This window comes from Scleropages formosus, chromosome 13 (genome assembly GCF_900964775.1).
Source record: "Scleropages formosus chromosome 13, fSclFor1.1, whole genome shotgun sequence".
In the NCBI taxonomy this organism is placed as follows: Eukaryota; Metazoa; Chordata; class Actinopteri; order Osteoglossiformes; family Osteoglossidae; genus Scleropages; species Scleropages formosus.
Window position 1 is genome coordinate 15977504 of NC_041818.1, and position 25610 is coordinate 16003113.

The 25610-nt window shown below is 41.2% G+C and overlaps 1 protein-coding gene across 2 annotated transcripts in view; it reads right to left on the reverse strand.

The window, feature by feature from the left end:
• atp10b (ATPase phospholipid transporting 10B) overlaps nt 1-25610 on the reverse strand; it is a 67051-nt gene that overhangs the window by 12035 nt on the left and 29406 nt on the right. The window contains exons 2-15 of one of the 2 annotated variants that reach the window (XM_018744479.2): nt 21738-22019; nt 21154-21348; nt 13328-13532; nt 11420-11505; nt 9467-9573; nt 8911-9042; nt 8679-8806; nt 8303-8555; nt 7503-7711; nt 4960-5139; nt 1905-2427; nt 1195-1301; nt 838-964; nt 188-372 (exon numbers count right to left, since the gene is read on the reverse strand). In XM_018744479.2, coding sequence (XP_018599995.2) covers nt 188-372; nt 838-964; nt 1195-1301; nt 1905-2427; nt 4960-5139; nt 7503-7711; nt 8303-8555; nt 8679-8806; nt 8911-9042; nt 9467-9573; nt 11420-11505; nt 13328-13532; nt 21154-21348; nt 21738-21997 — 2697 coding nt within the window. In that variant the 5' untranslated portion in view covers nt 21998-22019. Of the gene's footprint in view, nt 1-187; nt 373-837; nt 965-1194; nt 1302-1904; nt 2428-4959; nt 5140-7502; nt 7712-8302; nt 8556-8678; nt 8807-8910; nt 9043-9466; nt 9574-11419; nt 11506-13327; nt 13533-18418; nt 18990-21153; nt 21349-21737; nt 22020-25610 lie in introns of those variants that run through there. The other variant, XM_018744480.2, reaches the window with a different exon arrangement.

Here is a 25610-nt window from a genome sequence, read left to right on the forward strand (position 1 = left end):
ATGAATACGAGAGATAAAAACAAAATTAATTTATAACGAGGTTTTCTTTGGGAGTCTTTGGTGCCACAGAGAGAATTGACACAGGAGCATGGCTGACTGTATACATAGGATGTAGGGTAAAATGGCAGTGACATGAGTGGGTGTCCAAGGGGGCATGAATGAGTTGGTTCCATGGCTGATACTATACCCTGCTGTCTGTGTTGAGAGTGAACACCATGTCCCCTTGGTTAAACAGTCTGCAGGAGTAGGCGATGTTCACAGCAGTCTCATTCTTGTCGCCAGTCAACACCCACACCTGGATCCCTGCCTCCCGTAGCGCTGCAATGGTGGCTGGGACGTCATCCTGCAGGCGGTCCTCGATCCCTGTAGCTCCTGCTCCAATGGACCGTTGATTGATAATGCAGTGAGTTATGGTGTGATAGGTGTTTCAAAAAGTAGATGGAGTCTGGTTCTAGTACTAAACTGATTTTTGCATTTTATTAATTGCCCTTGTTAATGTCCTACAAGCAAAAATTTTCCAGTCTAGCCAGTTCTATGTAAAACTAGAGTACATCACAACATGTTTCACTGTTTAAATGGAAAGAAATACTTTTACATTATGTTATTCTTAGGGATGCCATTACCTGTCAAAAGCTATTAAGGATTTCATGGAAAGAATGCTGAATCATTTTTGAAAGGGATTATGTACTAGGATGTAATTTTTTTTGCCAATTTTTTAATTAGTTCACTTGATCTTTAATTCAATTATTTCAAATGAATAATTAAATATTCATATCACTTGTACTCACTGATTTGAGTTTACTGTGTGGTTTAGGAGACAGGAGTGACAATCCTTACCCAACAAAGTCAGGTTAGTCTCCAGATGAACTGCTGTTTCCATGAGCAACTCTTCCCTGTTGTCGATGGTTGACTCTGCCTCCTGCCTGATAGACGCCCAATCGTCATAGGCCTGTTCACTCAGAACCTGAGGAGCAGGAAATACGGAAGCACTGTTGTTGACATCTGAACTGATGCAAAAACCAAAAATGTGATTATTGCTTGCATAATATGTTTATTGAAAGCTGGATCTGCAGCTAAAATAATATAGGCTCCACTTAAAAAAAAAAAAAAAAAAAAAGATGCAACTACACATTAAATGTCCAAAACCTTGATTCTGTATTACCATATGAATCCACTTTTGTCATGGACATTTACCTTTTTGGCTATACACAAAGTTCGCAGCCCAGCACTGGCATACAGGTCAAGGTGCCTTTGTGTCTTAGAGGCAATCTTCTTTCTTTTGTTCTCTTCTGCCTGATTTTCTGAAAAAATGAAACAATTTAAGTTATTTTTAGATTACACGCCATACTTTAGAGTTGACTGGCTGACAGTGTTTGTGTGCTGTTAGACGAAGCTGGAGGAGAGCAAGTGGTAGCCATGTCAGCGGGATACTATGTGAGTAAGATCCCAAAGGGTTTTGCCTTTCACTCTGTACTCATTTGTCCATTTAAAAGGAAGAGCGAAATGTCACATTTAACAATCAACAGACTGTCATAACAGGCCTCCCAGGAAAATAATTCATTTAAATATGCTCCTGAAAGAGACAAGGAAAATTGTAAAGAATAGGAATGGTGGGGGATGCAGATGATTTTTCTCTTTTTTTCCTTCCTATTCAAAACTGAACATAAAAGACCAATGGATATACTTGTAAATGATGTAAATGATCAGAACACATAAAATTTATTAGAGAAAGATAGAGAACAAATTGGGAGCTGGAAGTGTATATCTTTTACCTAAAACCAGACACAGTGAGAGAGATGTAGAGATCAGTAAGATAAGACCTACATTTTTATGTCAACCAGGACAAATAACCCTGCTTGCTCCCTTCCACAAATGCACGCTTTAGAAGTTTAAAGCACTCCTACCGTGACAATCCAGGAGCTCCATGATGGCCGAGTCGGCTCCCTTGGTATAGATGACGACCTCCCTGGTGATGGGGTGTCGCACCACCACTGACATCCTTTTGCGGGTGGAATCAAAGGCCAAGGTATCCAGCACCTCAAAGCTGAGCACGGCCCCCTGGGGAAGCCTGACGGTCACACGGTCTGGAGCACGTGCCAGCAGGGTGAAACCATAGGCCTTAGCAGCATACACAAGGGCAGCCTCATCTGGACTCTCTGCCTCATAACAAAGGCCATTGGGGTCCGACACAGTGCCCCTCTCCTCCTCGCTGTGGTGGCTTGCCGAACTGTTCCTCCGACTGGGGTTGTTGGAGCCGCTGTCACTGTAGTCCTCTGCTTCCTCCTCCTTCACATCCTTCAGGGATGAACGGGATTTTGAGCTCTTCTCAGGGATGGACTGAAAGGAGTTGACTATGTGGCTTAAAGAGCCCATTCTCTTCAGCAGACTCTGCAGGCGACCTCCTGTCTTCAGTGTAGAAGAGTGCACCTGGAAATCAAAGAATTTCAGTAACACGGTGCTGTATATTTATAGGAGAAAAGTTGAACTTTTTCTGATCTTGTGCATTCAATAAGTTCTGTTAATGGGACACTAAATAATAAAAATGACAGACTCAAGTGGAAGACCCATGAGGGCTCAAGAGCAGTACTGTAATCGGTTTTATGCCGTATTAAGAACAATTGTAACATGCGGAATTGTTCATAGGCTTCCCAGGGATTTACATTTTAAAAGGTGCTCATGGGCACACGGAATATCAGCATTGCAAAGCTGTGTTGACATAACTTTCATAAAGAAATGACAACTTCTGTCATTTTGAATTATCATGAAGTACACGTTAGCAAGGATTTAATGTGGATGAAGTTGAAATGTGAGCTGAATTATTTTTCCTGTCAGTACACGTTCTGATCTTCAAAGTACAGGTGTTCCTCGACTTACAACCGGGATCTGTTCCGAGAACCTGATTCTAAATTGCAAATCCCCTTATACTGTATTTTATAAACAATTGGAATCACAAATGTAATGTAAATAAAATGCTAGATAGACGATAGATACACTGACAGAGTTTTGCTGCAGTCCAGCCAACCAATGTTATAGTTCAAATTTGAATGTTGACGGAACAGCCATCCAAATTTTGGGTGTCATAAGTCGCATATGTTGTAAATCAAGCACTTCCTGTAGATCTAAAATGAGCTTAAAAACAATATATAGGCTCACTGCAGTAGGCTAAAACATAAGTGAAAAGAGAGGTTAGAAGCATTTGACGATGTGAGGTCGTCATGAAATTCCAGATGGGTCTGGAAATTAGTTTAGATTAACATTGGGTCTCCGAAATCTTTCATTGCATGAGCTCCAAAGGACCAGCATAACTGACTACTTTCCATTAACCCAAAGTGACACAATTAAGCTATTTTTAGTCTAAGTATAGAGGTTATCCTCAATTAAATATCCGGCACTGTATATGGGGACTGGTTGAGAGCACTTGTAGTGACATCATTTAGTTCAGTAATTAGCTACGGACATCAATCGCAGCACCATAACTGCTGACAAATTTAATGTCTTTAACCGCACCATTGACAATATGTATTATCAAAATTAAACTATATACTGTATGAAATACAAAGGCCCCTTAAGTTAATTGAGCATAAAGGTTTCAGGGCTGCTTTCCTTATCACTGATGTACTGAGTTTGTAGGAATCTGACAGTAACTGATAATTAGTCTCTGACTGACTCTCAAATACCTGGTGTCATTTATGAGCTGCTTAATTTAAAAAGCCACGTCTTCCATCTTCAGTCAAAGCTTTTTAAAACATGCATTCACTGTGGTGCTTATACTTTTATTAACTTTTGTAAGTCATTTTAAAGTGAGTCAGTGCCATACTTTATTGTGTCTAATTATTGTTATTGTTACCAGTGGGAATAGGCAGGTCAGAAAATGTTCTTTTTGGCCTCTCTGGTATGAATGACCCAACAAACCCTCTCCCTGTTCACAGTGCTTTTCCTTCAAGATTAACTGTTCAGTTACAGTGTCACATTTTCACATCCTAAATCACTTCTTTAATAAAGTGGAACATTTATTAACACTATTAATGTTAAAATGCATCTGCCAAAATCCTTAAATACTTTACACATTTACATTTTCACATGTACTTACACAGTTCTCCATATGCGTTTTACTGTACAATATAGTGCTTCTGCCTCTTGGCACCTGAGCTGTGAATTCAAACATTGTATGTTCTCATTGTGTTTATCTGGGTTTCCTCCAAAATTTGGGAATCTGAATTGCCTCCTTTGAGTGTATCTGTTAAATTGCTCCGCTGAGGGTAAAATCTAGTGATTTTACTGTGCTGTATTAAGCATTGTAAGTAACCTCAAATAAAGGTGTTAGCTCAGTGCTAATTAATCATTTTATGTCATTTTGGAGAAAGGTATCTGCTAGATGAATAAATGTAAAGTTAGAAAAATATGAAATATGATCTTAATAAAAATGCAACTAAATTAGTTTCATTGTACATTGTTCAGCACAACCTTTGCATGTTATTCATTTAGCAGATAGTTTTCTACAGAGACTTTCAGCTCATACTGAATGTGCAAGAAACATAATAGATTTTCTTTAGCAGTTTAACTGCCACCTCATTTCAAATTGTATGTATATTGTATAAGTCCACTTAACCATGTCAGATATAGCAAGAGTTCATTGGCCCATATTTCCTATTCAGTTCTTGACAAAACTATCATCTTCATGATGTTAATTTATAGTGACAGGTACTATCTTTAAGTTACCGTAAAAATAATGTAACAACATTATTATCATAATGTGAAAATGTGCTAGTCATGGCAAAGAGATGGCTTGCCAAGGGTGAAACGCTACCTTGAAAAAGGGTTTGGAGTTTTATTTTTTTGTGAAGGCAATGACAAACAGTACAAATCGGAAACAATTAAAACTGTTCCAGAACATTTTCTTTGTAAAAGATGTCACCACTCATTGGTTACTTGGCAGAACAGGTTGTGTTGGTCGCTTACCCTTTGCCGGGGAAGCATGGCTGTGGAGACCACCACAGTGTTGCAGATGGCCAGAGCTAGAAAGAAGTCCATGAAGGAGGCACTGCCATTGCAGTGGCTGACACGACACCATTCCTGAATCTGGGTCTTTTCATCACACGTTACGCGCAGCAGCCTCCTGTCTGGAGCCACGTCAGTTTCCTGAGCAACAGGGTTCAAAGGTCAGATGCAGACACCGGTGCAAACCTCTCAGGTGATACCAACAATGTCATAAACCAGTTAAAGACACAAATCAAAGCATTTAATGTATAAAATTAAAATAGAAAAAATCAAATTTTTCACAGCTGAAAAAAAATCACACTAATACTTTTATATTTGGATGTCATATTTTCACAATAGGGGTGCTGTGGTGCAGCGGGCTTGGCTGGGTCCTGCTATGTGGTGGGTCTGGCGTTTGAGTCCTGCCTGGGGTGCCTTGCGGCAGACTGGCATCCCCTCTAGGGTGTCCCTTTGGCCTTGTGCCCTGTTTTGCTGGGTAGGCTCCGGTTCGCTGCGACCCCGCTTGGTACAAGCAGTTTCAGACAGTGTGTGTATATTTTCACGATAAACTAATATTGAGGAGTGCATTGGTGAAAAAGGCATTTTGCTGTCATGCAGCTAGAAAGCTCTGAGGACACTGTATTGATTGTGGTGGCAACTTCTGATGGACCGAAAAGGTATGCAACATGATAATCCCCATGCCCCCCTGCTTTTCTGTGGTAGACATAAGGGGTAGTTGGTCCCAGTTAATGTAAAACAGCACCAAAGAAAACTGAGTTATTTTGACAGAAGGGGAGGAGTCCGTAACCCTGATTTTCCTGGAGTAATAAATCACCGTGTAAACAGTAACATTTCCTACAACCATGTCACGACTTATCGGCAGGCGTTCTCCCAACAAAAGAGAGCCTACCAGAATACCAAAATAAACAGCAGACTGTTTGCTGTGCACCAAGAACACACAAACATACCACAAAAAATCCCTAGCAGCAGCCCATGCTCAATTTGCCACAGTGGGCCCATATGTCCATGCAGATCTGTAATAGCTGTGTCCATATGGGTGTCGTGCTGGGAGCATGGGGTACCAAACCTGTGTCAGGAAGTGCAGCCCTGCATGCCCACGGTCAACACTTGGGACCGGTAGAGGTTCAGGAGACTGCTCTTGCGTCCGACCTGGTTCTACCTCAGCCCAACCCTGTCAGGGTTACTTACACTTCTGCCAAATGACAACAGCATCACACGTTTGCCTCCAGAGATGACCGAATCGCTATTCTAGTCTTCCCTCCCAGTCTGAATGCCTCGCAGCACATTGTAAAAACAAAAATACTCTGTAATAGCTCAGACCGAGGTATGCAATCTGCTGTGTGTGACCTGAAGGCTGGCAGGGGAGGACCATATCTGGCAGGTCTGGAGGTCTGGGGACGAGTGCAGCTTAGAGGTGGGTTTGCCTCTCCCCCAACCCAGAGGGACACACCAGGTTGTGAGGTGGGCTGCTCCTTCTGTTGGTGGTAACTATAACCACATGGTGCTGCGTGACTTATAGTGGGACCAATATCCATCAGCAGAGAGGGCAGTGCATCTGGACCAGAGATGGCCTATGTTATTGGCTCAAAGGCCACAAGGTGTGTTGGGTTCATTCCATCGTCATGCTCAGTAATGAGATGGAAGTCCTTTTTTCGACAATGCATCACTGTTTCCTGTGTTTCAGGTGTAAGTTATTAAAAATTAGAATGTATTGCTAAAACTTAAGTTCACACTGCCTAACCTAAAATTACTTAATTACTTAACTCAAATTTTATATACATATATATATATATACACTGTATATATACACACACACACACACACACACACACACACACATATAAAAATGTATTGATGTGTATTTGTGCATGTATATATGCAGTAGCACACAATGTATACTCAAAAGAAGATATATAGCATGATGATAGAACAGTACATGTGGCTTTGTGTTATTTAGAGTTGAAGACTGGATCACTATCAGATATGCACGTTCCTCTTTTTAAACTGGTTTTGAAATTTATTGCTCAAACTTAATTTTCCTAATGGAATAGTAAGCCACAAAACCGAAGCAATGCACCACAGACACAGCAAAGCACAACCCAGGGCTGAGCGTGCGCCTAACTCCTTGCATACTGAACCTTTAATATACGAAAATGGAAGGAAAAAGGTATCTTTTGCTCAGCTTAGCAAGGCATCTCTCACTAGGGGCCTGACTGAAGTCTCTTACATTATGTATTCTCTGAAAGACCCTCAAAGCCCCCAGCTCAAGGTGATCATGGTGGCCAACCCAGGTACCCCCTGACAGACTTGGACCCTACATGGTCCTTCCACTGCCCTTCGAGGAGCCATCCAGCCTCACCAATACCCCAGAGCAGCAGTTAGCACTACTTTTCACACAAAGAAGAGCAGTGTGCATGGTCTTTGTCGCTAGCGTTGACGAACATGTTCCAATGCAGAGAGGGATGAAGGACAGCAGGAAGCAGTGCCCCAGGATGGCTACTCACCAGTGGGCTGCTAAAGGCTACTTCATTGGTGATGGTGAATACTTCAGATTGGTAGCGGGCGCCCATGTGGGTGCGAGCGCTCTGCGACCGCCTGAGAGAGCTGATGCCCTTTTTTTGCCGGTACTGCAGACGTGAAGGAACCTTCGGTTTCTGGAAAACGATGTCTTCGTCGTCGGAAATTGTTTCGCACTGTGCCCCTAACCGTAGTGCTGTTAACAGACAACTCAGTCACATGATCATGGCTTGCTTGGTTATGAATGTTGAGTGAATGTCAGAAAAAGGTTTCTCCCATTGTTTAGCTGATGCTTCTACACAGCATAACTAATAGTTTCATTCAATTCTCCACAATAGTATGTTATGAAAGCCTTTTATCAGCCACTACTCCGGCATTGTATTTGCTTGCTTGTGTATCTTAATATTATTAAAAAAAAAAAATTGGTAGGAGGGTATCAGGATTCATCTATCCTCTGCTTTATGCACCTACTTGAATGATGAACCTCAGTGCAGCAAGTGGTAGGTAACAAACTAGGTTTACCTGAGTCACATGTCTGCAGCTGTGTCTCTTTCTCTTAATGTAATGCATAAATTGTACTTTTGCTGAGATGTACGTCGCTTTGGACAAAAGCGTCTGCTAAATGAATAAATGTAAATGTAAATGTTATGAAAAGAAGTCATATATCAAGCTAAGCAGGACCTCCCTGAGACTTGAAAGAGCAAGTTGCTTGCAACGTATGTTTCGCAGAGGAATTATAAAGCTCTCTGAATTATTCAGAAATGTTAACTCAGTTAAGGGAACTCACCATTCTCCCTATGGCAATACTCAATGCCCATTACAGAACAACGGCGGAAAACCATCTTGTTTTCAGTGAGAGTGCCCGTCTTGTCTGAGAAGATGTACTTTATCTGCCCAAGGTCTTCTGTGATGTTGAGAGCCCTGCACTGGATGCGGCTGTCCGTCTCCTCGTCATACAGATCAATGTCGTTTGTGATGAAGAATATCTGACCCACCTTGATCAGTTCAATGGACACGTACAGCGAGATGGGAATCAAAACCTGCAGGATGAACACAAAGGTCAGAGAAATGTAAACATGGTTCTTTGGCTTTAAGATGCACATAAAACATTATATTATGGTTACAGAAAGATACACACAAGCAGTAATATACATGACCTGTACCTGCAATAAAATGACCATGGTGAAAAACATGTAGAAGCCTGAGAGAGCGGGTGAGATGTAGTTGTTGTTGCTGTCAGGAGGCACAAATGGTGGAATGTCCGGAAATGTCTCCAACCAGATAAAATAGCCTGTGTGAACAAGGACAAAGTAAGTTCTCCTTCATTTTTTAAAAATTTCTTTCCCCCTGTTTCCTGCTAAGATGTGTATGATGTGTATTGTTGTATCACCTCACCTAGAGCTCCAATGAGACACATGATGAAGAGGAGGGCCACACAGAAGAGAACATCAGTATTCACCTTCCTCTCCAACTTGCTACGCTTGTATCTGGGCCCTTTGTTGTTGAGCATCGCCTTAGTTTCATGGCCTGCAACAAAGAATTTCAACTGCTTAGACATGATCAATAAAAGCAAACTCCTTTTTTGCTAATCCAATTCTAACTAATTCTAAACATTTTAAATGAAATACACTGTTCTCCTTTTAAATATAAACATAGCATTAATCCCATTTTGTAACATGTGAGGCTTAGAGAACAAAGTTTTTTGACAAATGAAAGGGACTACACGCTAAAGAGAACGATTCAAACCGTTCTTTTTGTTACTTGGGTGCTGGCAAGACAGAACACCCAAGAAATCCTTTTGAACCAGAGTAATCAATACTACTTTTTGTAGACGTGCGCAGTACACTGGATGTGTTTACAGCTCCAGAGACTGAGAGAAGGAGAGGGCTTGAAAGCTGACTAAGAAGGTCACCACAGGGGTGACCATCTAGGAGCTGTTGAGGTTCTGTACCTGCGTAGACCACAATTCCAGCAGCCTCATCTGTATTCCTCACTGTACACCCTCTCAGCAGCAGGTTCTCTTTGCCAAAGCCTATCTTCTTCTTGTCTGGTTTGTCTCTAAAACAGAAAAGCCACAACAAACAAAATAATACCTAATAAAATGTTATTTGTTCCTAAAAAATCAATTTCCTTCAGATACCAAGTCATAAGTAAAAGCTAGTGCTCTTATAAATTTCCACTTTCCCCATTTGCCAGTATATGAGGTGATTGGTGATTTATTGGCTAGGTTCTAATTACCCAATATTTTATTGTATGCTGTGTCACGAATGACAGTTTTTATTGGGGGCAAATTAAATGAGTTTGTTTCAGGATAAAACTGTGAATTACTTATGTACGACATACAAAGTCTTAAAAGGACTACATGGCTGTCACCTTATTAATTCCAAGTCAGTCAGACATCTTCGGTACAGTACTTGTATTGTGTTTTACCCATGTCAAGCTTCCTGTGGGCTGAACAGCCCACAACCAGCTCAAGATCCTTTTCTTCAACTTAACCGAAGACAGAATTCATATAACCCAAAACTGAATGGATCAACATTGATAAGGTTGAAATATTTCCTTCCTCCTTGTATTTTGATCATTTAAAAAAACTGCAGGCCTTCAGATTAATTGTACTTTTAATACCATTATGCTTAACACAATCATGGAATACATCATTTCCTTACAACAAAAAACAATCAGCTATGAGAAATGAAAATATTTCAAGTGGAATCCATCTCATGCATGAACCAGACACAAACCCTGTAACCATTACTTCCTTTTACTAGTGTGAGCATACTGTTCAAAGGCAGAGCAAACAAGACAAGCGAGACCCTATGACCATGACCTCACTTGTCCAGTTTGAGAGGAGTACATGTGTGGACACACAGAATGTCCCTTTTGCATTTGTCTGACTCTGGCAATTAATATCTGTGAAGGTTCTATGGTGCTACAGGCCGGTGACTGTGCCAACAGCTACCCTTTCAGGACAGGAACAAGGTCAACACTTCCAACACCACGTGAAAGGGGCTGATTCAGCCCCGTTGTCCTAAACAGGTGATTCTGTCCTTCTCCCTCCTGGCGGGTGAAGGTAATTCAGGGCAGCAGAAATAAAGCTGAATTTATAACAAAAGTGCTGTTTATTTGTACTTTTTGGAAATTTAAAGATGGTGGCCTTAGATAAAAACCTGCTTAAGAGGAGGAGCCTGCTGTGCACAACACAGTCTGTAGTGAAGCATTAACATAGAAATGTAATACTTCAACATGTCGAACATTTCTTCTGTTTCCAGCTATAGCATGGTAAAACACTGTATGACACAGGACATCGCAGATTACAGATTACTTCATAGAAGTGGGAAACAGCCTGCGAGAACATGACGTGTTGCCACAAATATAACAGTAGCTCTGAAATGTCCAATACTAAACATATTAAATGTATGAATACTGGGTTTGCTAGGCAACACCTTCCTTAGTGTCCTGTAGAGCAATATTTTAAATGTCTTCTGCAGTAGTGCTTGTCAGTAAAGTAGGAGCACAGCTGATCAATACTGGCTATGTTTCAAAGACACCAAAGAAGTGATCTGCATCTCACCTGCTGAGTAAACGAAACAAAGGCTGAAGATTTAAGCACTTCCTCGGTTGAAATACTGCATATATGCAATGAATAAAATGGCTGTAGTACCCTTGAGCAAGGTACTTACCCTAAATTGCTCCAGTAGAATTACCTAGCAGTATAAATGGATAACTAATTGTACGTAGATTAACATTGTAAGTCACTTTGGAGAAAAGTGTCAGCTAAATTAATAAATGTAAATGAATACATCTTTGACTTGTACAGTAGAAGAAACTTTAAACGTAAATATCCGTGATACGAGACAAACAATTTAAATTAGAGGTTCCGTGTGGGAAAGTTATAAATACTTACAGATAACCTTTAAAGCGGTTCAGGTTGTTGCTGGGCTTCTCACAGTAGATAATGCTGCTGAAATACTCGGGTTGAAAAGAGCCATCCTGAAACAGAAAGCACACACATAAATATCTTTAAAATTTCAACTGGATTTAAAAAATAAAAAAAAATAAAAAACGCTTTTGTCATTAAACACAAAGTGGGAAAGAGTTAATTTTACAGCTGATACTTCCCTCCCTGGGTGTAATTGTTTATTGGCTGTTCTTCAGTATTGCTAGTCTGCTGTCTTTCCACCAAAATGAAGATGATAAAAATGACTTCAGAAATTCAGAGACTTTATAGGAATGACTATCTTTGCCAAGAAATGTCTTCTCTGCATTCTGGGTGTTGCCTGTTTGCCAGTGACAATATGTTACCCAGGTAACATTTACAATAAGAATTCCACTGAGCTTATTTGTTATCATTCCTGTGCATCTGCTGAAGCTGTTGAATGTTCACAAAAATGCCTCATATAATGTTATTAAAAATAACTACCACACAGTATAACTAACAAGTGACCTGTATGCAGGACATGAGGCTGAGCCCTGTAAAGTTCCAAATGCTTATTTTATTTTGAAAATGAACTGGGGCAAATCTGAAGCAAATATAGAAAGATCAGAGTGAGTAGCACAAAATTAAATTATTTAAAAAGTGCCCTTTCTTCATTTGCAGAGAATGTATCTGTTGCTAGGTGACTGACAGCTGAAGAGCATAAAACAGACCCTATAATGATGTGCCTAAGACATATAATTCCTCACTACCATAGTAACTGGCTAAAAATATAAATGTGTCTTCAGTTTCATAACATTATTTTGAAGAAAATGCTAAAGCAATTATTTCTCCACCAGTTACAAGACATTTTAAGAGCACATTAAGCAAATCTCTCTGTAATGTGTATAGTGTAGTATGTAGAAAATGTGTCTTTGAGTCTTTGTGTGCGATTTTCTTTATACACAACTCAACACGGGTCCTTTGTTACACAGAGCTATTGTAATTAATGGTGTCAAAAGCTGTAAGATGCCACCGAGGTTGCTCTGTCACATTTCCATTTACGGTCAGTAGCATGTAGCTCACTGTATTCATATCACTGCACAAGGAAATTCAAAAAAAGGCAGAAGGTATGCTTTGAAGATGCTGGAGATTGCGTGAATTTTCACACGACGCATGCCTACCAACCTATGGGTTCTTTCATTTTTGAGCGGGTAGCCATCGTAAGCCACCATGAGTAGCCATGTAAGCATTCTAAAGTAAGTGAAGGAGCCACTCTGACCAGTCGCCCTGCACTCTTTGGTATGTCAGCCATTAGGGAGTGTCCGTCAGTCTGTCAACGACTTTGAGATGCTGCGTTGTGTGGAATGTTGCATACCGGCAAATGCCGTACTGGAATAACCACTTTGACAGACGTTTCTATGAAAGGTGTCCAAAAATGAAAGGGTGCAGCGCAAGTAACACAGAGCGCAGTACTGTGACCGCTGCTCCTGCTACTGCTCAGACCAGCTGGAAATTTCACCTGTCTGAATCATTCACATGGCTGCTGCAGGAAATTTCACCTGCTGAGATGTCTGCGGGAAAAGTGCCATGTAGAGAAGTCATCAAATACACTAACAAACACTTGGAAAAGAAATGGACAACACTGATGAACAGGCAGAATTTAACGACAGCAGTACCAGTTCGGGGTTATATACTGTATGTCTGGAAGTACTGGGGTGGCTCAGGATGCTCTGATTTGCTTAATTGCCCATTTAATTAATTTTATAGTAGGTTATCACACATTGCCTTCCAAATGTAAAACAGTTAATATTCGTTATAAAGTCTGCAGCCATCTGCAGCTCTGTATGTGTGTTAGTTTGAAGCCATACATGGTATGGAAGAACATATAATACTCACTGGGGCTGCGAACCCACGCACTATCTGCCTTTGCTTCAGGTTGGTCTCCCCATCCAAATTGGCAGTCTCGATGTGGCAAACCCCATTGGGGTCGGAGGAGTGGAGGAGGAGGATGTCCGCAGGGATTACCTCGTTGCACACCACCTTCACAAAATCTCCCACCCGGACGTCTTTCCAGCACTTTGACACAAAGTCCTTCTCTTTCCTGGAATGACAGCGATCGGTGCACTTTCAGAAGCTGTTGACATGTTCTTAAACGTCAAACACATCTTCTGTATGAAAGGGGCTGATGAAAACGTAGCATCCCTTTCTGAGCGTAATTATAAGTATTTGAGCTTCATATGGACAGATCTTAGACACAGTCTGACAAGCCGTCCTCCATTTATTAAAACACCCTTCACAGGCCATTGTTCCCATTCCACTTGAACAAATGTGGGGGATTTATTCATTTACTCTCCACCAGCTGCCTGAAAGCCAGAAATCTTAGATAAACTTAACCTCATGCCTTTAACATTCACAAAAAAATAGCATTGACTGAATACCTCAGTATTAAACACATATTCGGGAAATATTTCTTTCTGGATTGTCTCTGAGGCCCACAGTAGGGTTATTCTTGGGGTCATGCCATAAACTTGTGGTAAGTAGTTGTTCCATAGTGGTGAAACAAACGGTGTGTGAACTAGACAGGGTTTCTCCTCCTGCCGTAACCTCTGAACCCCAACGGCCAACAAACTAGACCTCCTTGGTGGTATCATTTTTCCCGCAGCGTATACCATCCTTTTTCAAATTGCAGTGTATAAAATGCAATGACCCTCATCATGTGCTTATTCTCACTCCGTCACTGCTGTTTCCTTATGCATAAATGAAGGATATGTCAGTAAATGTAAATCTGTAACTCTAAATATATCTTGAACATTACTGCACCTGTATTACAGTTCAGTTACACTACCGAAACTATACAAACAGAGGACAAACGGTAAAGTGCACCTCTAAATGCTGCATTATTTTCCCACTCATCATAATTACACAGTGTACCTCTATTTTTTTCCAACAGATTTTGCGTGTTCATTTGTCACACACCTGATCATTAACCGGAAACATATTTTTGTCTTTCTTTAACAGCGCCTCCCTTCCCCCACATTTCCCTGGCTTGAAATACCCTTGATGAGCATGAGTGCTAACCAACAGCGTTCTCCATTCAAACTAAAAGCACACCCTGTGCTATTCTCGGCAGGAGGGCGGAAAAGAATTAGGCAATCAGAGAGACACTGAATGAACCTGCTCCCCCCTGGGCACCAGAAGAGATAAGGCCATTCGAAGGTGAATGTCGGACACCAATAATGACACACCGCGGTAGGCAGACTGCTGGGCACGCCTGACCAAACCAGGTGGCTCTCCTCTCTACTCCTCTCCTGTTTTTGACATTTCACTTGTTTTACTGCCTGTGTTTTTCAGTCTCTCGCTAATCCTTATGCCACACCTTCCCTGAACAGTGCCAAATAATAGGTGCAGCATTATTTTCTGTTATCTGTTTTCATTGCACAAGTACAATATAACCACAGGCAAAATTATCTTCTCAGCAACATGAATCGTTGCAATAATCTCTGGAAATGTTTTGATACCTGGATGGTGGGCGCTGATTTTTCGACACAGAGATTTTCACAAAGCTTCAGCTTTTGGTTTTGTGTGCACCCTGTGTTGGTGGTCAGATTAATAGGTCACTGTAGAAAGGCTGTGACATATGTACGCCAACATACAGATTAATCAAATCAGGGGCCTTTCAGAGAATCTTGGACAATAAGAAGATTACAGGCCTGCAGTATGTAGACAAAAAGCAGTCACTGGTCGCTGCTCTTGATGCTGAGCAGAGAAGGAAAAATAAACCAAATTCATGAACTGCAACACAAGCTGTTTCAGTATATTTTTGCCATGTTTTTGAAAACTTTTAATACCGAGCTTACAAAAAATATTTTGAATGTTATACATTCCACGTACTGTACATATTCCCAAGATTTAAAATGTTGTGTACAGCAGTGGTTTCTGATGATGCCTTTATGTGTTAAGAACAGATTGGGAAGACAGTTTCACTCCAGTTTATCACCAGGTGAATACATATAGCACCTTGAAAGCTTCTCTACTGCTGCTTTCTCTGTTCAGTACACGTTTTCATAACCCTGACCTAGTAAGGCAGGGTGTGCTTGGAGTCATACGTGTCAATGTAAAGTATAAAAGGACTTTAATTATGTAGCTCAGTCCTTCTTGTTACAAAGGAAATGACGTGAAACTGCACGTTTATCTCCTGTCTGTTTATAAAACAAACATGAACTATCCAAGAAAGTTAATAAAAAACAACTGTACTTTTACCGGGAAAAAAAAAAATCACTCAAACCAACGATATATACCAATGATTAATCATTAATCTGTTTTAAGTACTGTGGTTTTCATTTACTTGGCTTCTAAAATAATGACATACTCTACATCATTCCTGGTTTCTTTGTGACTTAATTTTCCTTGGCTTAAACACACACACACACACACATTTTCAGAACCGCTTGTCCCATACAGGGTCGCGGGGAACCGGAGCCTACCCGGCAACACAAGGCGTAAGGCCAAAGAGGGAGGGGACACACCCAGGACGGGACGCCAGTCCGTCGCAAGGCACCCCAAGCGGGACTCGAACCCCAGACCCACTGGAGAGCAGGACCCAGTCCAACCCACTGCGCCATCGCACCCCTTTGGCTTAAACAACATTACTGTAATATACACTTAATGCATTTTAAGCCCAAAAATCATGTTAACACACACACGAAAGCACTTCTCAATGGATACTTACAGCAATTTGACTCTTTTACAATCTGTTTATGAATAATATTGTTTGCATGTAACCTTGGGACTGCTAACTTTATGACTATTTTGCGCAACACTGGTCCCTGAGAACAAGAAAAGGTTGTACTTGCTAACGATCACCAACATCACAATTACCACATTTCATTCCCTCCCCTGACTTCCTTATTATTTTATTGCTTAGCTGGTGCCCTTATCCATGGAAAGTTAACTGAGAAATTTAGGTTATGTTCTATTTTGAAAAGCACAACAGAACCAGTCCTGGGAAATGAAATTGCAGCCTTTCAGATGTAAGGTCCAGCATGCTACATGACGGTCGAAATGTTGAGATTTGTGTTTTGCGATTCCAAAGAGCTGATAATAATCAATAACCAAATATAGTAACACATTATATTTTGTCCATCATAGCCTTCCAGTACATGTGCACTTTCTACACTGCTCAATAGAACTGAACCTACAGGCCTACAGAATGTGGTAAGACACAGAAACTAAAAATAAATGTAAAGGGCAGCCTTTTGCTGAAATGGTATGACACTATTTTCCAGAAAATGAAATTGCTCAAACAAAATAGCACAGCAAGCTTTTCTGGCTGCTTCTAACACTGCAGTCTGCATTCCAGGCCAGTTGAACAGGAACGTATGCATTTTTACCTGACAGCGTAAATCAGGTCCCGGAGGTATGTTAAAATACTGCGTCATTGTGAGACGCCTTGTTATTAAGCCTGGCAGAGTAAGGCAAAAACACACAGGGAATGGTGCTGCCAGCTGTTGAGCACATGCATTCACCTGCTTTGCTGGGTAATGTTGGTACAATGGCAGGCAATGCAGACGCAGGCTGCGCACATGCAGGACATGATTAGTGCCACAGCACTCGTGTTATGCCTGTGAGCGTTTGCCGTTCTCTGGCAGACGGAGTCGGCTGTGGGGTGTCGGCAGAGGGATGGCAGGGCAGCCATATGGCACCGGTGCTGTGGTTCGCTATCCAGCTCTGCCCTGCTGTGGTGATAGAGGATGGACCCCCACAGGAGAGGGGATGACATGAGGGTGAGCGAGGAGGGCCGCGGACCCTGGCATAGAAGCATGTTCCCAATCAGTACAGGACATAACCCTCCGCTCATCAATTCCTTTTCCCTTTAGGGTATTATTGTAACCCAAGCTTTTTGAATACAAATATCAAGAGTATTTTAATCTGTACATGGGAATTCAGTGCACAGAGGAGGAAACTAACAGCAACAGGGTGCAGCTGGACCGCATGAACACAGAACTGCGTAGTGGTTCATCGTGCAGCTAACCCTAAATTGCTCACTAGTCCATAACAACTATCCCTGAATTGCTCCTCTAAAAATTACCCAGCTGTATAAATGGTGAAATAATAGTTGCTCTGTATATAAACAGTAGAATTATGTAGCTTTGTATATAAACCTAACAGTGCAAGTGGCTTTGGAGAGCAGTATCAGCTGTTCTACAACAGCAACAACAACAACAACAACAACAATAATAATAATAAAAAAATACCAACAACTCCCAGAACATTGACCTAGTGACCTTGACAGGTTGCTGCTTCCTCCATTTCACCCCCTAGGGCCCATGAAACATGGAGTGGAATAAATCAGTGCAGTGAGACTAGATTCCTTTAATAAAACCTGTAACACCTGAAACTTTTAATCTACAGCAGTCGTACAACTTGAAGATGTACAAAAGGTGATGGCATATTTTGCTGAAAGTAGGTACGGTTAATTTTTGCCTTGGTTTATTTATTAATGGACTTAAGACCATTGATGCTACCAGGGTCAGCTGTATGGTCATGGCAACTCAGTAAGTGACTTTGCACAAGCAGTCACATCAAAAACAATAATTTTTCCAAAAAAAAATTAATCAAAATGTGTTCAACACAAAGCCTTTTTGCAATACTTTTCAATAGCAGAATAATAGTCTGCCATGTCATCTTCATTTTTATGTCAAGTGTTTCAATGGGGCTTGCAGCAAAAGATAAACCCAAATAATAATGTTCTTGCTACATAGCAACACATGGACACACTGGCCAACTGTATATAGCTTCACACTTTTCTAGATATATTTTTAATAATAGATATTACTCATAAAAAAGAGAGCATGTAAGAATAAAAACTGGAAGAGGCAGACAATGTGGAGCGGGAAGTAAGAGAAGTGGGACTAGGAAGTCTTCTCCCCCAAGAGAATGAAAAGTGCTGGAAAACTCAGAACAAGACATATTAATGTGTAGGACTACCTGCTATAAATGCTGCACGGCATGTTATTGAGCTGCTTGTCAGCTTGATACCTTCGGAAGTCCTCCCAGGCATCCTTGATGGCAGTGAGAATGAGAATAACACAGATGGGGATGAGGGCCACCCCCGGCTCAAAGGCGTTCACGATCGGCACAAAGTTCAGCATAGCTATGACCACAAAATAAACATTGGCAAAGCGGTGGAACTGCTCAAAGAGGTTCATCGGTATGAAAGACCACACGGTATACTTGGTGGTCTTGATGCTGTTGTTTGCATATTGGCGGTTTGGCTGATATTTTCTCCGGAGGTCCTCATAGGGTAGGTTGGAGATGAGGCGCCTGACTTTGTCCTCCTGTTCAGGCTTTCTCCTCCAGCCCTGCTTGATGAGACTCCAAACTTCCAAAGAACCCATTTCTTCTTCACCTGTCTCTTCAGGAGGGTGTCCTTTCTATGGCTAGCATAGTTGTTCTTCTCTGGCTCAGTGGCAGCCTTGCTTGGGCTAATAAAGCCAGGTGGCTTCTCTCTGAGGTAGCTTTCTGAAGGAGGAAACAACTGCACATGCCAACACCCTCACCTACGTGCCTCTAATGCACTCTAGCTTATCATCCAATTAACACACCTGTCTGGCTTCCCAGGCCAGCCCCCCTGAGTCCTAAGTCCTGCCCCAAGGGAAAAAGAGAGAGAGCACTGAATAGATCTACATTCCATGTTGCGCCAGTACAGGTGAGCTGACAGTTTGCAGCTGATTTACGAGAGGACATTGTTCTCATACTCTTTTCTGGGCTTCAGGAGCAGTGTTGTAATTTTTCAAAGTTGTAGTGGCCTAGGGAACAGTAGTGCCAACACTATTTAGCAATAAACACTTTTATGGTGTACTTAGGAGCAGTCTAGGCCACGATGATTCCAGGCAGATCCCACCCACCCTATGTCAAACACAAGTGCAAAAACACGCACACCATAAAAGTCCCAAAAACCTGCAGAATTATAAAAATTTTTAAATTCACAGGATGTGTTACTTTAAGTTCAGTAGTTCAGTGTTGATTCTGAAATACAACCTGAGTTAAGGAAGTCAGAATTTTTTTTATTCAGTCTTAACAAGGCAAGAAGGGGCAGCTGATAAGCGCAATGACGGTTGCTTCTTTGGTTCCGTGGGCTGTGGGCTCAAATTTTACCACCTGCTGCTCTATCCGTGAACAAAGTACTTACCTTAAAAAGCTCCATGAAAGTTACATGGCTGTATAAATGGGTAAATAGTTGTATGTAATGTTGTAGGAAAAGTACAGCTTCAAGTTGGAAGTCGGTTTGGAGAAAAGCATCAGGTAAATGTAAACAATCCATGAAGGCATAATTTCAGAACAGGATTACTCTTTTCAGTTAAGTGGGTTAGTTTACAAGTCAGACTTTCTAGCCTCAACCCAAAATTATCATACATCCTGTGGTATGTGACACTACACAGAGTTCATTGGAAGTTGCTTTGGAGTAAAGCGTCTGCTAAGTGAATAAATGTAAAGGCAGATTCAGCTTTTACAGGAAGGATTTGTGGACGTACTCAGCTTGTTCTTGGTGATGGTGAATTGTGTCATAATGTTGCTGATCCTGTTATAAGCCAACTGCAAAATAGCAATGGTCTGTCTCTCATCTAAAATACTTGATAGCATCACAGAGGTTTGACAACAATCACCATTAAAAATCTAACTATATGCACCAATCCAGAGAACTAAATCACACACATTTACTGAAACTGCTTATCCCAAGTGGAGTCCCAACAAGCCAGAGCCTAACCCAGCTACACTGGGCATAGGGCTGGAGGGGGAGGGGACACACCCAGGATGGGACACCAGTCCTTCACAAGGCACCCCAAGTGGGACTCAAACTCCAGACCCACCAGAGAGCAGGCATAGGCCAAACCCGCTGTGCCACCATATCCTCCAGAACCAAATCAGTGCTTAGTAAATTTAAAGTGCAAAACACCATGCGTGCACCATGCATATTTATAATGATAAACAGTATTGAGGGCTGAGATTATTTGTTTGGTGGACTTTTTTGAATTTGGTTTTGATTAGTTGAGCTCCTAACATCTGCCTATTCCGAAGGCAAGATAGGTACTGCAGAACTTAAATTTACTTCATTTAGGGTTTGACCTCTGTAAGCTGAGAACTATCCAAGACACCTTTTTGTATTTTATCTTATCTTTAAGCTTACATAAACATGAGCTATTGCCACGCAAACAGCATGTCATGGGAACAAAAAAATAAGACACAGATTTTACACCAAGGTTTCACTGTGAAACCTAGTATAAGTGCAGGACTCGGCCTTCCTGCTCAGCCTGTTACCTCTGTGATACACCCCAAGACATGTGGGAGAAACTGAACTGAAGAAACAGGTAGCTGGTAGCTTAATGGTTAGAGCTAGAGCCTTCAGAGCTGAAAGTCATAGGTTTGAATCCTACCTCCAGCTGTAGTACCCTTAAACAAGGTGCTTACCCTCAATTGGTTAGTACAATTTTCCAGCTGTGTAAATAACTGTAGGTAGCTTACTGTTGTAACTTGCTTTGGAGAAAAGCATCAAATAAATGTAACTAAAAACTTAAAAAAAACATGTGCAAAAAATGTTTACAGATATGCAAAAGAAATGGACAAAAAAAACAATAATGTGCAGAATATTGCATTATAAGTTGAATTGCCTACTCATCTCAGGATGTGTTTCCCTTCTAGCATGGAGAACATTCCAGACCTACCAGTCATAGACAGTGGCTCCTCTGAGGTTTAGGACCTTGTCAAACTTGTATCTTTTGATATCCTCCAGGGCGTCCTTAAATGCTGATATTGCTGTGACTACAATCAGGGGGACCATGGTGATCTCCCTGTGGAACACCTCCATTTGTGGGAACCAATTTAGGATCACCAGCAACAAGAAGTAAAGATTTGCCAGCCTGCAGACACAACCAGAAATAGCGCATCATCTGCCACGGCAGAGCAAAAACATGTACGAACATGTGTTGCATCAAATGTTAAGAGTGTGGGTGTCATATGGCACCAAGATTCTCAGTTATTCATCTGACAGTTACACCAAATGATTAACTTTCCTCCTTCAAATCCTAAAATGACCACATTTATCATTTTTTATATGCTTTATGCATTAGAATGAAAGTCTATCAAATGAAATCAATGCCTGTAAAGTGCATATGCAGAATCAGCAAATAATATTATGAAACACAGCACAACAGTACTAATTTGAAAGCTTTAATCTTTGTAATGTGCTGCAGATGATCTACAAGTGTTGTTGTATGCAGGATACTGAGAGAGGTCCCGCTCAAGTCACCTGTAGAACTGATGAAACAGGTTTTTTGGCAGGAAGCTGAGAAGGGTGTATTTTGTGGTCTGGATCTTGTTACCAGGGAATCTGACCATAACCCTCCTCTGGTTCGGGGTAAGAGGACCATTGTTTGGGAAGACTTGCCGGAGAGTGGATGGCAAAATATGCTCTGGGTCCCAGCAAGTGGTACTGAGCAATGGGGTGGTCTCAGAAGCAGAGTTCATTCCTCCAAAACACCATCGCAGCCTGTCTGCTGATTGTGCCATCCTCCCTCAGGGTAGGAGCAGCCTCACAGAGACAAAAACAAAGAAAGAAATGAAAAAATGGCAAGAACAAAGACTGTACCAATGAAAGGGAATATGATCAGTAACACACATGAAACAGTGAGTTCAAAGAAGGAGGTTAATAAAAGATCAATAATTGGAATCAGCATCTCTAGTGTAGCCACTTGGGATATGCTTCAAGGATAATGTTTACCTGAGGATGAACGAATGCAGCTCAGATTTTGCGAAGTGCAAGCTGCCGCTGGTGAAATTACACACACACACACACAGGCTGAAGCCACTTGTCCCAAGCAGGGTCATGGCAAGCCAGAGCCTAACCCGGCAACAAAGGGTGCAAAGCTGGAGGGAACACACCCAGGACAAGATGCCAGTCCCTCGCAAAGCACCCCAAGAGGGACTCGAACCCCAGACCCACCAGAGAGCAGGACCCAGCCAAACACACTGTGCCACTGCACCTCCATAATGAAATTAATGCCACAAAAATAATGGCATTTCATATATTTCAAAAAATGCATTTTGAAAATACCATTTTGACAAACATATCAACAATTTCCAGTGATCATAAAAAAAAAAACATAATGCTAACAAACATATTTTAAGCAAAAGCATCAACTCATAACATATGTTTGCAAAGTCAGAAAAACACAACCTGCAGTTTAAATATTCATTCATAGTTAAATATTACAAGACATCTTAGTGAGAAAAAAGTGAATGTACATAATCAAAAAAAATATGTTGAACCTTTGACAAGCTGTCAGGAAATGTTTGTGTAATCAGTGATTTAGACATTTAAATTTTTATATTTATTCCCCCAGTTTAAAACGTTTGTTCAACACAAAGACAGGAGGTGAAACTATCTACTCAGTAAACATCCTTGAAATAAATGTTAAAGAAGCAGAATAAAGCAGACCTTCAAAATTGCAACAAAGCCTTAAGTTTCCCCTTAAAGGTTCAGTGACGTATTCAGCATTCACCTCGATCAAGTGGTAGCGCATATGATTTATTTCAGTGATTAACCCACATGTAAAAAAAATCATTCATGTAATCCCATTAAAAAACATAGTGATACTTGGATGAGACTAAAGCTCTTACAAGAAATCCAAATCTGTAATATAGATAGATGAAAAGATATTCCTCCAGTAATGAGCCGAGCATCTCACTGGATTACAGAAAACAGATAACCTTTGCTAATGAACACAGCAACAGGTGTGAGTGTAGCTAGAAATCACAGAATGAATATTAAATCAAAGAGAAATTCTTCATCTCGCTTGGGAAAAGGCCTGACCTACTATGGGGGGTCAGAATAAGATACTGCTTCTTGACTCAGCAGCAGTCCCATCTTGGAATCTCAAAGGCCTTTTTCAGTCAGGAGTGTGGAAAGAGAGGCAGTCAGGGTGGCCAGTTGCATGTCAAGGTATAGTTCGTCAGCACTCATCCCTTTCTTCTCAAGGTCCCTGAGTCGGGTGGATTCTCATCTCCTGACACTGGCTAGTAATTGTAAAGTTATGACATTTCAAGTCCATGATCTGACATGCATGGGGATACGGTGGCAAAGCGGGTTTGTCGGGTCCCGCTCTCTAGTGGGTCTGGAGTCCTGCTTGGGGTGCCTTGTGATGGACTGGCGTCCCATCCTGGGTGTGTCCCCTCTCCCTCCAGCCCTGCGCCCTGTGTTGCCGGGTTAGGCTCTGGTTCACCGCAACCCCACTTGGGACAAGTGGCTTCAAACAGTGTGTGTGTGTGTGTGTGTGTGTGTGTGTGTGTGTGTGTGTGTGTGTGTGTGTGTGTGTGTGTGTGTGTGATCTGTCATGCTGGTTTGCAGAAACCCTTCTTCAAGGTGACTTCACGTTCTTTTAAAAGTGGAATGCAAACAAACAAGTTATGTTGGGGAAAAATTATGCAAAGGCCACCTGAGTGGCTTAGAATAAAATGGAATTCATCTGACAAAGGCACTTGAACTTTTAAGTCACTGTGTAAACCTGGCACCTTCTGGCATGCTCATGACCAGTCTGACTTCATCTTTCACCTTTCAGCCCTTCCAACACAGCATTCCAATACTGCTTCTCATGCAACATACTCTCCTTAAGGTAATATCTGCCTCTCCTCTTTATTTATTGTACCATTGTCCACGTCAGGAGCGCTTGCACAGCAAAAGAAATTTATTCCCATTGCGATATGCATTTAATCACCTTTTTTTTTTTTTTTTTTTAAAGAAACAAGAGTCATTCCCCATTCCGGTTTTGCTTACCTCCCGACAGATGAGTGGTGGGAGAGCAGTGCTCTTATTCACAGCTATAGATTGGTTTATGTTGCATTAAGTTCTCTACCTTCATTACTCCTTGTTTGCTATTTGCTAGTATCACCTGTTCTAATCTTCGTAATTATGACCCCTAATCAGTATCATAGCTCCCATTTTAATTATCCAAGATATATCAACTTATTTTGGTGAGTGTCAATTCATTTGTATTGTTTTCATTGATTTCTCTTGTTTTTACTAATCAGTTTGTTTTTTTTTTTTGCATTAAAGATGGAATTGACTGATTGACAATGACTATCATATGGATGTATGTTTCATTTGATAAGTGTACTGTGCAGGATAGCTACGAAAGGGCTGAATTGGGGCAGGTGGACAGTTATACAGAGTAATAAAGTTTGTCTCGTTGTTTTGTTATAAATAAAGTGTTATGTTTAATGTTAATAATCTGTTGATGTCACTGTGTCCATCTTAACTTGGTGATGATATTTTTGGGTAAACTGGTGCCAATTTTGTCACTCTGGAACCCAAAAATTTCTGCTAGTAGTCAGCACATCTTGGATTTATGAGAGTTTGTTCAGGAACAAATGATCTTGAGGCAGGGGGAGGCTAGAATTTTGAAAACTTTGTAGCTGAAGCTCAGATATTACATTTACATTAATTCATTTAGCTGACACTTTTCTCCAAAGCAACTTACAAATATATACATAATCCACATATTTATATAATATGTATATACATACATACATATGTACGTACATATACTGTATTTATATATTAGCTTTATGTTACTCACATGACTTTGAGGAGTGAGGTTATTGCAAAACAAGCTAGAAACCTCTGAGTTTAAAAACTGTGGCACTGATCTCTGGACTGTAATAACCCCGTGAATATGTTTCTACAACTAGGGCTGAGATGTTAAATGTTCCAGATGTAGGCATAGAAGAAGCCATGCAACTGTCCACACTATTGCTAACTGTTCACATCCTGTCATAAGAGCTAATTAAAGAATTCATCATAAAGACCTGTCGGCATTTCCGGTCCTGGGCTCAGGGCCCCCAGCTGCCCCCCCCCGCCCATTGGTGCATAGTCTCTGTCTTTATGGCAAGCAGGGCAGGAGGAGAGGAGAGACAAAACACCACAGGACACCTAATTAGATCCCAGGTAACAGAGTGTTGCCCTGGCCCATCTTAACACCCATCCAATTATCTCATGATTAATACTTTGGGCTCTTTCAGGGGTCATCAGTCACTAACCTTGCAAAACAAACAATGTGCTGCAGAAACAATTAAGGGGCATCACTGGTAGAGAAAGCTTAGCTGTCTGCTTGTAGCAAGAGAAGTA